Source organism: Vigna unguiculata, chromosome 10, assembly GCF_004118075.2.
Source record: "Vigna unguiculata cultivar IT97K-499-35 chromosome 10, ASM411807v1, whole genome shotgun sequence".
NCBI lineage: Eukaryota > Viridiplantae > Streptophyta > Magnoliopsida > Fabales > Fabaceae > Vigna > Vigna unguiculata.
Genome location: NC_040288.1, coordinates 35,263,403 through 35,277,508, shown reverse-complemented (window position 1 = coordinate 35,277,508; position 14,106 = coordinate 35,263,403). Strand labels below are relative to the sequence as shown.

Here is a 14,106-nt window from a genome sequence, read left to right as displayed (position 1 = left end):
ACACAATTCTGATCACAAAGAGTTACAATTCAATGCAAACTACAAAAACCAAACAAAAAAAAAAGGGTAAAATAAAAAAAATTTGAAGCGGGTGTGCCGGAGACATTTATTTCAATCTACTTACTATTTACTTTTATTGTTTAGGTGTTTCCCAAGTTGGAGTACATGGAAATTGACTTCGAGGAAGCTCAAAATTGGTTATCCAAGTACAAAATGCTGAAACTAAAAGAGCTTATTATCTTGAATTCAGTCCACCGCCCAGATCTTTTGTACCCGTTTCTGTACAAAATGCCAAATCTAGAAAAATTAAAATTGACTTCCTCTAGTTCTGAATCGTTAGAGACACTGCGAAGTACAAACAACGGGCAGCACGACAGATTGGGAGTTGTATTACAGTTGAAGCAATTGTTTATTTGTTCCTCAGATATAAGTGATCTAGGATTTGAACGAGACCAAGTTCTAGAGAGGCTGGAGCTTTTGAGATTAAAAGGTTGCTACAATTTGAGCAATTTATGTCCTTCTTCTGTATCATTGAGTTACTTGACATGTTTGAAACTGAAGAGATGTCATAGATTAAAAGATTTAGTGGCATCCTCCACGGCCAAAACCATGGTTCAACTTAAGACCATGAAGGTAATCAACTGTCGTCAAGTAGAGCAAATAGTAAGCAACCACAGAAGTGAAGAAGGCAAAGGGATAAAAATTGTATTCAGCAAATTGATTTCTATAGAACTCGTGGGGCTAATGAACATGACAAGTTTTTGCGGTTACAAGAACTGTGAATTCGAATTCCCATTACTGGAAATATTGATTGTAAGAGAATGTCCGAAGATGAAGAAATTCAGTGAGAGAGAGTCAATAGCACCAAAGTTAAAAGATATATTTCGTGTGGAGGGAGATAAAAAGGCGAAATGGCAGTGGGAAGGTGACTTGAATGCCACCATACAAAAGGTTTTCGATGATAAGGTACTTACTCTCACTTTTTCATTTATTTAATACTATTTCTCCTAATTTTATGAACTTTTCTTATATGGGAAAAAAAATCAAAAGAATTACGTTAAATGTAAGTACGTTAAGATTTCTTTAATTATGTTTTTTAATTCCTTTTATCTATTTATTAAATTAAATCTGGTTTTTGTTTTAAGATTTTCACACAGCGCGGTTACAAAATTTCCATTATAATTAACTATTGAAAATACACATTAACTATTGAAAATACACATTACGATAATGTGTGTTCCCTTTTTGTAATAAAAAAATGATAAAGTTATAATTATAAAAATAAATAATTTTTTTATAATTTAGCTATGAATATTTTTTATTTATTTAATAGACAATTTTTATTTATTTAATTTAAAAAAAAATAATTAAATAAAAAATGTTCAAAAATTAAAAAAATTAGTTAAATTTAAATAAAAAAATAATTTTAAAGATAAAAATTTTAAAAATGACAAAAAAATCTTCATTATAAGTATAAATTAATAGATTTTATATATTAAAATTTATGTTTTTTAAATAAAAGTAACACAATTTAGCACGGTAATTAGATAGTAATTTTAATTTTAAATTTAAAAAATTAAAAAATTCTAAAAATAATTGTAATATAACACTTTTAATAACTTTACTTATATATATTTTCATTGTTATCACTATGAGTAATTTTGAATAAATAAACTTATTTTTGGATATATAACTATTTTACTAAATTTATAGTATTACATTATTTGTCTAAAAATATAAAAGAAAAATAGTATTACTATTTATGTTATTTCATATTAATAGTTATTTTAGAGTAATGAGTATATTAAATTTAATTAAAATCAACAAAATATTTACATAGTAATTTGATAATTTTAATTTATATAGCATTTATACTGTTATTAGTACTAAAAAATATTTTGTGAATGAAAACAAATATTTTTAGTTATTTTAAAGAGATAATTTAAAAATAAATTATTAAAGTGAGGGCTATAGTATAAAAGTTTTTAAGTTGAAAAATGTAATTTTGTTTTTTGTTTAAGTTTGTGGGGATAAAAAAAGTATGATTATATTTGAAAGGTAGAGAAGTAATTTAATAATTTTTGTGATTTACAGCTCAGTTTCGCATATACTGAGGATCTGCGGCTTTCCGATGATACTCAACTATGGCAAGCCAGTCGTTCGGTGCAGCAAAACAGCTTTAGGTATTTGAAAAGGTTGACTGTAGAGGGATGTCATAGTGTAGTGCATGTAATTCCATCTCATTTGCTTTCTTGCTTTCACAATTTAGAAGAGTTACATGTATCCCGTTGCAAAGCAGCAGAGGTCATATTTAATATCAATGATGAGAACAGGGTGACAAAACCTTCGGGAATATTCCGTTTGAAAAAATTGTATTTAAATAATCTACGAAAACTGGAGCATGTATGGGAGAAGGATCCGGAGGGAATTATGGGCCTTCAAGCGCTAGAGATAATGTATGTTTATGGTTGTGGGCGTCTTAAAAGTTTGTTTCCAGCATCCTTGGCCACCACAGATCTCACCAGACTTCGACTGCTTCACGTATGTGGATGTGAGGAATTGAGAGAGATATTTAGGAAGGATGAAAAAGTTGGAGAAGGAGAAGATGGAACAACACAACACTCTGCGTTTCCTCCTCTCACCTCATTGACGCTGTACAAATTGCCATCCCTCAAATACTCTATCCACCGCTCCAAACAACAGGTCATTCATTCTCAAACCATTCAAAATTACTTTATATATAAATGCACACTATCTATTCTTACTCTTATTCATTTCTTTTATAAAATCTATATTTCTTTATATTAATACCTTAGAAGAACAAAAAAAAAAAGTTTTCTAAATAACAGTGTCAATATGATAAACATATATAACAATATATAAAAGATATTATTTTTGGTAACCGTTTTTTTTTATCTACATTTTATTACCAATTTTAACCTTTAAATTTTGTATTTTTCCTTTTTAAATTTAATAACTTTTATTTAGTAATCGGTGAACACACTCGGTAACTAGTATATATATATATATAAGAATGAGAATACATAAACAGAGATATATGCTCTGGTCATATCCAATTTTATGCTTTCACTCATCAAGAAACGAAAAACTAAATATATGATTAATATATATGGACAGAGTCCATTTATTCTCATATAAACTCAGGCAAATTATATATTTTATAATGTTTCATAAAATGTAGAGTTAATAGATCCGAATTTTATTTTTACTAATTATATCAATTAAATAAAATTTTAATATTATTCAAAAGTTTATTATATAACTTAATTTTAAGGTATCATATAATATGTAAATATTCATTATTAGATAATATATCTACAAAATTTTTTTAAAAGGGTTTTAAAAGTTTTAAAAGAGTTATCCAACTGTGTGACTTATTGGTAAGTGAACCAAATCAGTTGTAGAACAGTCGAAAGGGAAGTTATCATATCAATAAGGATTTATAAAGTATATTGATAATTACTTTTTGGGTTTTATGGATTTTGATAAAGAATACATGTAAATATAGATAATAATAATTATATAGACCAAGTGGAGTAAAGACTATGATTAGATTTCATCTCATCTTCTTCTACTAAACCACTATTGTTTTGTTTACTTAAAATACAAATCATTTAATGTTCTAGAAGTACTCTTTCTATATAGGTCTAGGCCCATGTCTATAGCCTAGAACTTCAAGAGAGTTCAGCTGCTCATAGAATATTGCAATACAACTCTAATAACACCTACACATAGAATTTATAATAAGCATTTCTCTCAAGCCTCATCGACCTATTTCTACTCTATTGCTGCATTTCTAACACTCGAATCAATGCTTCAAATGAGGACTTAAGGTCTTTGTTTATAAAAATTTTTGGACGGTGTTCAGCCCAACTTTTGGTGCTCAACCACGGAGGTTTCCTTCTCTGGAATGTTTTCTTTTGTCATTACTACCTATGTGGCTCAACACCACCTTGTGGTTCAACCATGCACCACCTTAAGTGCTAAACACCATTCTCTTGTGGCTCAACCATGCACTGCCTTAAGTGCTAAATCTTATAAAATAATATGTTTATTGCAAAGATTCTAAACGTTGCATGCCATAATTATCTCTGCTACAGTTTCAAGTTTATGATAAAGGTGCATCCATTTTGATTCTTAAACTTGAAAGTTGGGCTGCCAATTGTGTACGTTGCAGGGAAATTATTTTACCATTGTCATGCATTGAATTTTTCTCCATAAATGCTATGGATTTCAGCCTTTCACCTTTCATCACTCACACCTATAAATAGGTGGTTTTGGTGCTCTCTAAAACACACCATCTCTTAATCTTTTCCTTCATTCTTCTAGCTCTCTTCTCTCTCATATTTCTTTCTTCTACTATCTGGGTTATTTACTCTTTTAAGAGTACTTTCTTGCTAGTTCTGAGATCCTCGGAAGATCCGAGAAGTTCCTATTGTATCCTGGGGGGCTTGCGCAACACACCTCGGATAAGTCCTTAAGGGCAGTGAATATACACGCCTCAAGAAGTGCTTTATTGTTCGTGTTTTGTTAGTTCTTTACAACAATCTTAAGGACTTATGGCTGACAACAACAACTCTACTACTTTGGAGAATCAAACTAGTTCCAGAACTCCGACCGTCTTTGCGAAACCATTTCCGGATGTATCAAAAATTGAGGTATTCTCTGGGCAAAACTTCCGACGCTGGCAAGAACGTGTGTCTACTATTCTAGACATGTATGGAGTAGCTATGGCTCTCTCAACTTCAAAACCTGACGAATCCAGTGCCAAACAAGTTGAAGATTGAACTTATGCAAACAAGGTATGCTGACACACCTTACTTAGTGCCTTGTCTAATGATTTGTTCGATGTGTATTGCTCATATAAGGAAGCGAAAGAAATTTGGGATTCATTGATTCTCAAATATACTGCTGAGGACGTCGTCTGACAAAGGTTCGTCATAAGGAATTACTACCGTTGGGAGATGATCGAAGATAAAGACATAAATATTCAAATCAACGAATATCACAAGTTACTTGAAGATATCAAAGTAGAGAACATACTTCTACCTGATGAGTTTGTTTCAGAACTTTTGATTGAGAAATTATCGTCATCCTGGACTGACTATAAACAACAGCTGAAACATATACACAAGCAAATGACGCTTCAAGAGCTCATTACACACATCATAATAGAAGACACCAACAGGAAGGAGAGTGCTACTGCAAGGTACAAAGCTTTATCCGCAAAGGCAAATGTGGTAGAAGACTGTTAGAATTATGGTGCTTGATTTAGTCCCACATCGCTCAGAATAGTGAGATATGGTTCTCTATTTTACTATATAAGAGACTCTATGTAAAGCTTTAAGATACACCAAAAATACAAATACTTCCTAGTGTAGTCGTGGACGTAGGCATACACATTGTAGCCGAACCACGTTAAATTCTCTGTGTCTATTTTTCTCTCCTTTATTCTTTCCTTTATTGCCTTGTTCCTAACAATTGGTATCAAGAGCCATTTTTCTTAGTATGCTCTGTGGTTGCAGCATTGTCTGATCTTCCACATCAGAAAAGATTTGGTTTCTATTTTTTCTTCTTGGGGATCTCAGTTTAGAGAACTAGTGGGAGCTTTGGTCAAAGGCAGTAGAAGCTTTGGTCAAAGGCAGCAGGAGCTTTGGTCAAAGGCAGCAGGAGCTTTGGTCAAAGGCAGCAGGAGCTTTGGTCAAAGGCAGCAGGAGCTTTGGTCAAAAGCCGCAGCAGGAGCTTTGGTCAAAAGCCGCAGCAGGAGTTTTGGTCAAAAGCAGCAGGAGCTTTCGTCAAAGCAGCAAGAGCAATGGCATTGGAAGAAGGGAAGGTGAGGATTGAGAAGTTTGAATGCAGTGACTTCGGGTTCTGGAAGATGCAGATAGAGGACTACCTGTATCAGAAGAAGTTGTATCTACCCTTAACAGGGCAGAAGCCAACTGACATGGAGCAAGCGGAATGGGATTTGTTAGATCGGCAGACACTCGGTGTGATCCGGTTGACATTAGCCAAGAATGTTGCGTTCAACATCATGAACGAGAACACAACCGTAGATTTGATGAAGGCATTGTCAAATATGTATGAGAAGCCATCTGCAGCCAATAAAGTGTATTTGATTCGCAGACTAGTCAACCTAAAAATGGGTGAAGGTAACTCGATTACTAATCATATTAGTGAATTCAATACAATTATTGCGCAGTTGACATCAGTGCAGATAACATTTGATGATGAGGTGAAAGCATTAATTTTATTATCATCTCTTCCGGAAAGTTGGAGTGCAACTGTTACTGCAGTTAGTAATTCTGCAAGTAATAGTAAGTTGAAGCTTGATAACATCCGTGACCTGATCTTAAGCGAAGATGTTCGCAGGAAAAGTTCAGGGGAATCTTCCAGTTCTAGTTCCGGTTCAGCATTGAGTACTGAAACTAGAGGAAGAAGTAGCCAGAAAGGTCGTAATCAAGGCCGAGGCAGATCAAAGTCTAGAGAGAAATCAAAACCAAAATTCCGGAATGATATCACTTGTTGGAATTGTCAGAAAAGGGGTCACTTTACAAATCAATGTAGGGCTCCAAGGAAGAACAACAACAACAAGAGGCAAGATAGTGATCAATCAGCAAATGCAGCAACTGATGAAATTGAAGATGCACTATTATGTAGTCTAGATTGTTCTATTGATTCATGGATTATGGACTCAGGTGCGTCATTTCATACTATACCTTCTTTAGAACTATTATCTAACTATGTTCCAGGAAAGTTTGGGAAGGTCTACCTTGCAGATGGAAAATCTCTTGATATTATAGGAAGAGGTGATATCAATATCAGAACCTCTAATGGAAGTGTGTGGACTTTGAAGAATGTCAGACATATTCCAGCCTTAAAGAGAAACTTAATATCTATAGGGCAGTTGGATGATGAGGGGCATTACACCACCTTTGGAGATGGACACTGGAAAGTAATGAAAGGTAATCTTGTTGTTGCTCGTGGAAAGAAGCGAGGATCTCTTTACATGATTGCAGATGAGGATATGATATCAGTTGCAGAAGTTGGCAACAGTTCCTCTTTGTGGCATCAGAGACTTGGGCATATGAGTGAGAAAGGAATGAAGCTCATGGTCTCAAAAGGTAAAATACCTAACTTGAAGCATGTTGACGTTGGACCTTGCGAACATTGTATCTTTGGAAAGCAGAAAAAGGTTAGCTTCTCCAAAACAAGTAAGTCGTCTAAAGTTGAAAGACTAGCACTAGTGCATACAGATGTTTGGGGGCCAGCTCCAGTGAAATCTCTTGGAGGTTCACAGTATTACGTAACCTTCATTGATGACTCTACAAGAAAGGTATGGGTTTATTTTCTTAAAAATAAATCTGATGTGTTTTCTGTGTTTAAAAGGTGGAAACAGGAGGTTGAGACTCAAACAGGTTTAAAGATTAAATGTTTGAAGTCTGATAATGGTGGAGAATATGACAGTAATCAATTCAAGGAGTTTTGTTCAGAGAATGGGATCAGAATGATCAAGACGGTTCCAGGAACACCAGAACAAAACGGTGTGGCAGAAAGAATGAACAGAACCTTGAATGAGAGAGCAAGATGTATGAGAATCCAGTCAGGATTACCCAAGGTATTTTGGGCAGATGCAATAAGCACAGCAGCCTATCTCATAAACAGAGGACCATCAGTCCCTTTAGGCTATCAGTTACCTGAAGAAGTATGGTCTGGAAATGAGGTAAACCTTTCACATCTGAAAGTTTTTGGTTGTGCTTCATATATTTTGTTGAACTCTAATAGTAGAGATAAATTGGACCCTAAGGCAAAGCGATGCTATTTCATTGGCTATGGATCTGACATGTATGGCTACAGGTTTTGGGATGACCAAAACAAGAAAATTATCAGAAGTAGAAATGTTACTTTTAATGAAAACATGTTCTATAAGGACAGGACTGCAGAATTTGCAAATGCAAATAAAAAGCCAGAGTAGGTATCATTAGAAGAAGTTTCAGAAAGTGATGTAGCCAACAGAAGGCAGAATACAGAAGTAGAGCCTGAGTCAAAACCCGAGTCAGAGTTTGGGTCAGAACCTGAAGAGATAGTAGAGTCAGTAACTCCTGAATTACCGACTAGAAGGTCTAGCAGAACCATTGTAGCACCACAAAGGTACTCCCCTTCATTGCATTACTTGTTGTTGACTGATGCTGGTGAGCCAGAGCATTTTGCTGAGGCTATGCAGGGAGGTGAATCTATTAAGTGGGAGCTAGCAATGGAAGATGAGATAAAGTCTCTTCAGAAGAATAAGACATGGTCTTTAACCAAGCTTCCAGAAGGAAAGAAGGTTTTGCAAAACAGGTGGGTCTATCGGTTAAAAGAAGAACCAGATGGCAGCAAACGATATAAGGCCAGACTCGTAGTGAAAGGGTTCCAACAGAGACAAGGAATTGACTTCACAGAAATTTTCTCTCCTGTTGTCAAGATGACTACCATCAGAGTTATCTTGAGTATAGTAGCTGCAGAAAATCTTCATCTGGAGCAGTTAGATGTGAAAACTGCATTCCTACATGGAGATCTTGAGGAAGAAATCTTTATGGCACAACCAAAAGGTTTTGAAGTACAAGGCAAAGAGAATCTTGTATGCAAGCTTCATAAAAGTTTGTATGGGTTGAAACAAGCACCGCGACAATGGTATAAGAAGTTTAATGAGTTTATGAGAAACTCAGGATTTCACAGATGTGAAGAAGATCATTGTTGTTACGTGAAGAAATATGTTGATAGTTATATCATTCTTGCCTTGTATGTTGATGACATGTTGATTGCTGGTGCTAATATGACAGAAATTGACAGGTTGAAGAAACAATTGTCAGAAAATTTTGAAATGAAGGATCTTGGTCCAGCCAAGCAAATTCTTGGTATGAGAATTTCCAGGGATAGATCTAAAGGTATTCTAAATTTATCTCAGGAAAAATATATAGAAAAATTGCTTAGCAGGTTCAATGTTGGAAATGCTAAAACCAGGAATACACCTTTGGGAACTCACTTAAAGTTCTCAAAAAGACAATCTTCTCAGACAGAGGAAGAAGAAAATCACATGTCTAAAGTGCCATATGCATCTGCAGTAGGGAGCTTGATGTATGCTATGGTTTGCACCAGACCTGATATAGCACATGCAGTGGGAGTTGTGAGCAGGTTTCTATCCAATCCCGGAAAGGAGCATTGGGAAGGAGTGAAGTGGATATTGAGATATTTGAAGGGCACTTCAAAGATGCATTTGTCCTTTAAAAGAAGTAATCTCACTTTACAGGGGTTTTCTGATGCAAATTTGGGAGGTGATTTGGATGGTAGAAAGAGCACAACAGGTTATATTTTTACGTTGGGTGGCACAGCTATCAGTTGGAAGTCCAAACTTCAAGGAAGAGTCTCCCTTTCAACCACTGAAGCTGAATATATAGCTATCTCAGAAACAGCAAAAGAGATGATATGGTTGAAGAATCTTCTAAAAGAATTAGGAAAAGGGCAAGATGAACCTTCATTGTTCAGTGACAGTCAAAGTGCCATTTGTCTTGCTAAAAATCCAATTCTTCACTCCAGATGCAAACATATTGAATTGAAGTATCATTTTATCAGAAACTTGATAAATGATGGAGATTTGATTTTGTTGAAGATTCCAGGTGCAGAGAATCCAGCTGATATGTTGACCAAGACTGTCACAACAACTAAGTTGAGGCTTTGCATTGCCTCAACTGGCCTTCGAGAAAATTGATGATGAAGGCACTACACTAGGTGATAATGTAAATCAAACCCCAAGTGGGAGAATTGTTAGAATTATGGTGCTTGATTTAGTCCCACATCGCTCAGAATAGTGAGATGTGGTTCTTTATTTTACTATATAAGAGACTCTATGTAAAGCTTTAAGATACACCAAAAATACAAATACTTCCTAGTGTAGTCGTGGACGTAGGCATACACATTGTAGCCGAACCACGTTAAATTCTCTGTGTCTATTTTCTCTCCTTTATTCTTTCCTTTATTGCCTTGTTCCTAACAGAAGACAAACCTGCTTTAAAAAGGTACGAGAACAAACCTGATCACAAAAGGAAAAATAACTTTCGAAATTCCCGTCCCAATGGATCTAACATCATCTTTAAGAAAAAGGGTAATTGCTTCGTATGTGGAAGCCAGGCCATCATGATGTAGGCGCAAAGCAAGAAACGACAATCCTCCTATGGCAAATATAGCCTAAGGGGAAGATGATACTATAGTTGCGGTCGTTTCTCAAGTAAATCTGATTACTAATGTGAGCAAGTGGGTGGTAGACTCTGGTGCTACCAAGCACATCTGTGCAAACAGGAGTGCTTTTACCTCCTACACTAGTGTAGGGGATGGAGAAGAACATGTTTATCTTGGTGATTCCAAGATAACTACAATCATTGGAAAAGGAAAGGTTCTTCTAAAACTCACATCTGGGGAAGACTCTGGCCTTGAGTGATGTGCTACATGTGCCCTTTATCAGAGTTAATCTAATCTCTGTAGCACCACTAGAAAAGTGGGGGTTAAAGTGTCATTCAAATCTGACAAGATTGTAATGACAAAAAATAATGTTTTTGTGGGGAAGGGATATTGTGATCCAGGTCTCTTTGTACTCAATATTTCAGAAATTATAAATGAATCATGTTCTTCTGCTTATATCGTTGACTCATATGATATGTGGCATGCTAGATTAGGACATGTGAATTTCTCGTATGTTATGAAATTGCAACGACTTGGATTAATTAATATGCATGATAAACAAAGTGGTAAATGTGATGTATGTGTAGAATCCAAAATAACTAAGAAAACATGTTATCCTGTAGAACGTCAAACAAAATTGTTAGGGTTAATTCATACTGATCTAGCTGATTTAAAACAAACCATGTCTAGAGGTGGTAAAAATTATTTTGTAACCTTTATAGATGATTATTCTAGATACACCAAAGTGTACTTAATCAAACGTAAGGATGAAGCCTTTGATATGTTTTTAACTTATAAAGCAGAAGTAGAAAATCAATTGAATAAGAAAATTAAGAGGATTAGATAAGATAGAGGTGGTGAATATGTTTTATTTAATGACTTTTGCATAAAAGAAGGTATTATCCATGAAGTAACTCCACCATATTCACTTGACTCCACCATATTCACTTGAGTCTAATGTAGTAGCTGAAAGGAAAAATAGAACTCTTAAGGAAATGATGAATGTCATGCTTATTAGTTCTAATGCACCTGATAACCTTTGGGGAGAAGCCCTTCTTACTGCGTGATTTTTATAAAATAGGATACCTCATAAGAAAACGGGTAAAACTCCCTATGAGTTATGGAGAGGGTATCAACCTAATCTTAAATATCTGAGAGTGCGGGGGTGCCTAGCTAAAGTAATATTACCTGATCCTAAGAAAAGGAAAATAGGCTCTAAAACTTCTGATTGTATGTTCTTGGCTTATGCTGAACATAGTGCTGCCTATAGGTTTCTTGTTCTTAAAAGTGATGTGATTGAACATAATACTATTGTGGAGACAAAAAAATGCTGATTTTTTTTAACATATATTTCCTTTAAAGGTTAGTGATACATATGAACAACCTATAGATACTTATAGTGATGCCATGAGTGAGGGTTTAAGAAGAAGTAAAAGGCAAAGGAAAGAAATTTCTTTTGGAGATGACTTTTATACTTATCTAGTTGAAAATGATCCAACAAGTTTTTTAGAGGCTACTAGTGCTCTTGATGCAAAACAATGGAATAAGGCTATTAAGACTGAAATTGAATCAATTGAGAAAAATAATACTTGGACCTTAGTAGATTTGCCTAAAGGAGCAAAACTCATTGGTTGTAAGTGGATCTTTAAGAAAAAATATCACCCTGATGGATCCATAGATAAATATAAGGCAAGATTAGTAGCGAAAGGTTTTACTCAAAAACCCAACATAGATTACTTTGATACCTTTGCCCCTGTGACTAGGATTTCCTCTATTCGAGTTTTGTTAGCTCTAGCGACTATCCATAAGCTAGTGATACATCAGATGGATGTTAAGACTGCTTTTCTGAATGGTGAATTAGAGGAGGAAATTTATATGACTAAACCTGAAGGGTGTGTTGTCCCTGGTCAAGAAAATAAGGTGTGCAAACTTTTAAAATCTTTGTATGGGTTAAAACAAGCACCAAAACAGTGGCATGAAAAACTAGATAATGTGTTACTTTGTAATGGGTTTTCACCTAATGATGCTGATAAATGTGTGTACTCCAAATCTGAAAAATGGTGAATGTGTCATTATATGTTGGTATGTGGATGACATGTTAATTTTTTGTACATGCATTGATATAGTCTCTAGAACTAAATTGTTTCTAGGATCTAAGTTTGAAATGAAAGACATGGGTGAAGCCAATGTGATTTTAAGTGTTAGAATCATAAGGAAGGGAGATAGTATATTACTATCCCAGGAACAATACATTAAGAAACTTCTTAGGAAGTTTGGATATTATGACTCTAAACCAATGAGTACCCCTTATGATGATAACTCTAAATTAATGAAAAATAGAGGAGAATCTATTTCTCAATCTCAGTATGCCCAGATAATTAGAAGCTTACTACACTTAATGAGCTTTTCAAGACCTGATATTACTTATGCAGTAGGTAGACTGAGTAGATACACTCAATGTCCAAATCAAGAGCATTGGGAGGCACTTGGAAGGCTTATGAGATACTTAAGAGGTTCAATGGATTATGCCATTGAATATAGTGGATTTCCCGTTGTACTAGAAGGGTACAATGATGCTAACTAGATCTCTGATTCAGATGAGACAAAGTCCACTAGTGGTTATGTATTCAACTTGGGGGTGGTGCGATTACATGGAGATCAGCCAGGCAAACAATTATTGCAAGATCAACAATGGAATTTGAGTTTTTTGCTCTCGAAATGGCTGGTAGTGAGGCTGAGTGGTTGAAAAACTTCTTAGCAAACATTACTCTAGGAATGAAACCAACCTCATCATTATCTATACATTGTGATTGCCAATCGGCAATAACTATAGCTAAAAATAAAAACTATATTGGAAAGAATAAACATATACAATTGAGACATAATCTGGTTAAGCAGTTGCTAAAGAGTGGAACTATTTCCATTGATTATGTGAAGTCAGAACGGAATCTAGCAGATCCCCTGACAAAACTCTTGGGAAGAAATATGATTTTAGAAACATCGAGGGGAATGGGACTTAAGCCACTTGCAAACAAAAAAGTGATGGTAACCCAACCTTTGTGATTGGAGATCCCATGAATAAGGTTCATAAGCGTAAAAACAAGTCACTTGTTAGTTCTGATAACACTAAATTGATTTTTAAATCAATTATGTCCATTCCTATGGTGTATGTGAAAGTGCTAGAGACTGCATTATTGAGAGGTTAAACTTTGTAAATTAAAATTCGTTGTGGTATAAGAAATTTTAGTTTAAACAAAGTTTTAATGATTTTCATATCCCTTACGGGTGGTGTATGATTTGCAACATACACTTGATGAAATCACTTATATGAGTGTCAAGTGGGGCCGCTTGTATGAGATCTTGGCATGATCTCTAGAGAACTCATGAACACCGGGCACGCGCATGGCCTAGTAAGCGCAACACAGCGTTAACAACAAGGATTGTGAGGGTGTATTGTGATTGATAAACCACTAACACACATCAAGTGTCTTTGGTTCATATAGCTTACTATACCAACTACACTATGTGTTAAGTTTATCTTTCTAGGACTAGTTCATATAGCTTGCTATACCAGCTCCAATGCATTTACGTCTTATGAGATCCAGAATTTCTTCTTTCTTTCTTTTCTCATCTTTTGCAATATGTGGGGGATTGTTATAAAATAATCTATTTATTGCAAAGATTCTAAACGTTGCATGCCATAATTATCTTTACGACAGTTTCATGTTTATGATAGAGGTGCATCCGTTTTTATTCTTAAACTTGAAAGCTAGGCTGCCAATTGTGCACGTTGCAGGGAAATTATTTTATAAATGCTATGAATTTCAGCCCTTCACCTTTCATCACTCACACCTATAAATAGGTTGTTTT

At 34.9% G+C, this 14,106-nt stretch overlaps 1 protein-coding gene across 1 annotated transcript in view; it reads left to right on the top strand.

The window, feature by feature from the left end:
- The first annotated feature begins 151 nt into the window (after positions 1–151).
- Positions 152–14,106, top strand: part of LOC114166327 — a 31,771-nt gene continuing 17,816 nt past the window's right edge. The window contains exons 1-2 of the mRNA XM_028051040.1: positions 152–966; positions 2,095–2,703. Of these exons, the coding sequence (XP_027906841.1) occupies positions 166–966; positions 2,095–2,703 (1,410 nt within the window). The 5' untranslated portion in view covers positions 152–165. The remainder of the gene's footprint in view (positions 967–2,094; positions 2,704–14,106) is intronic.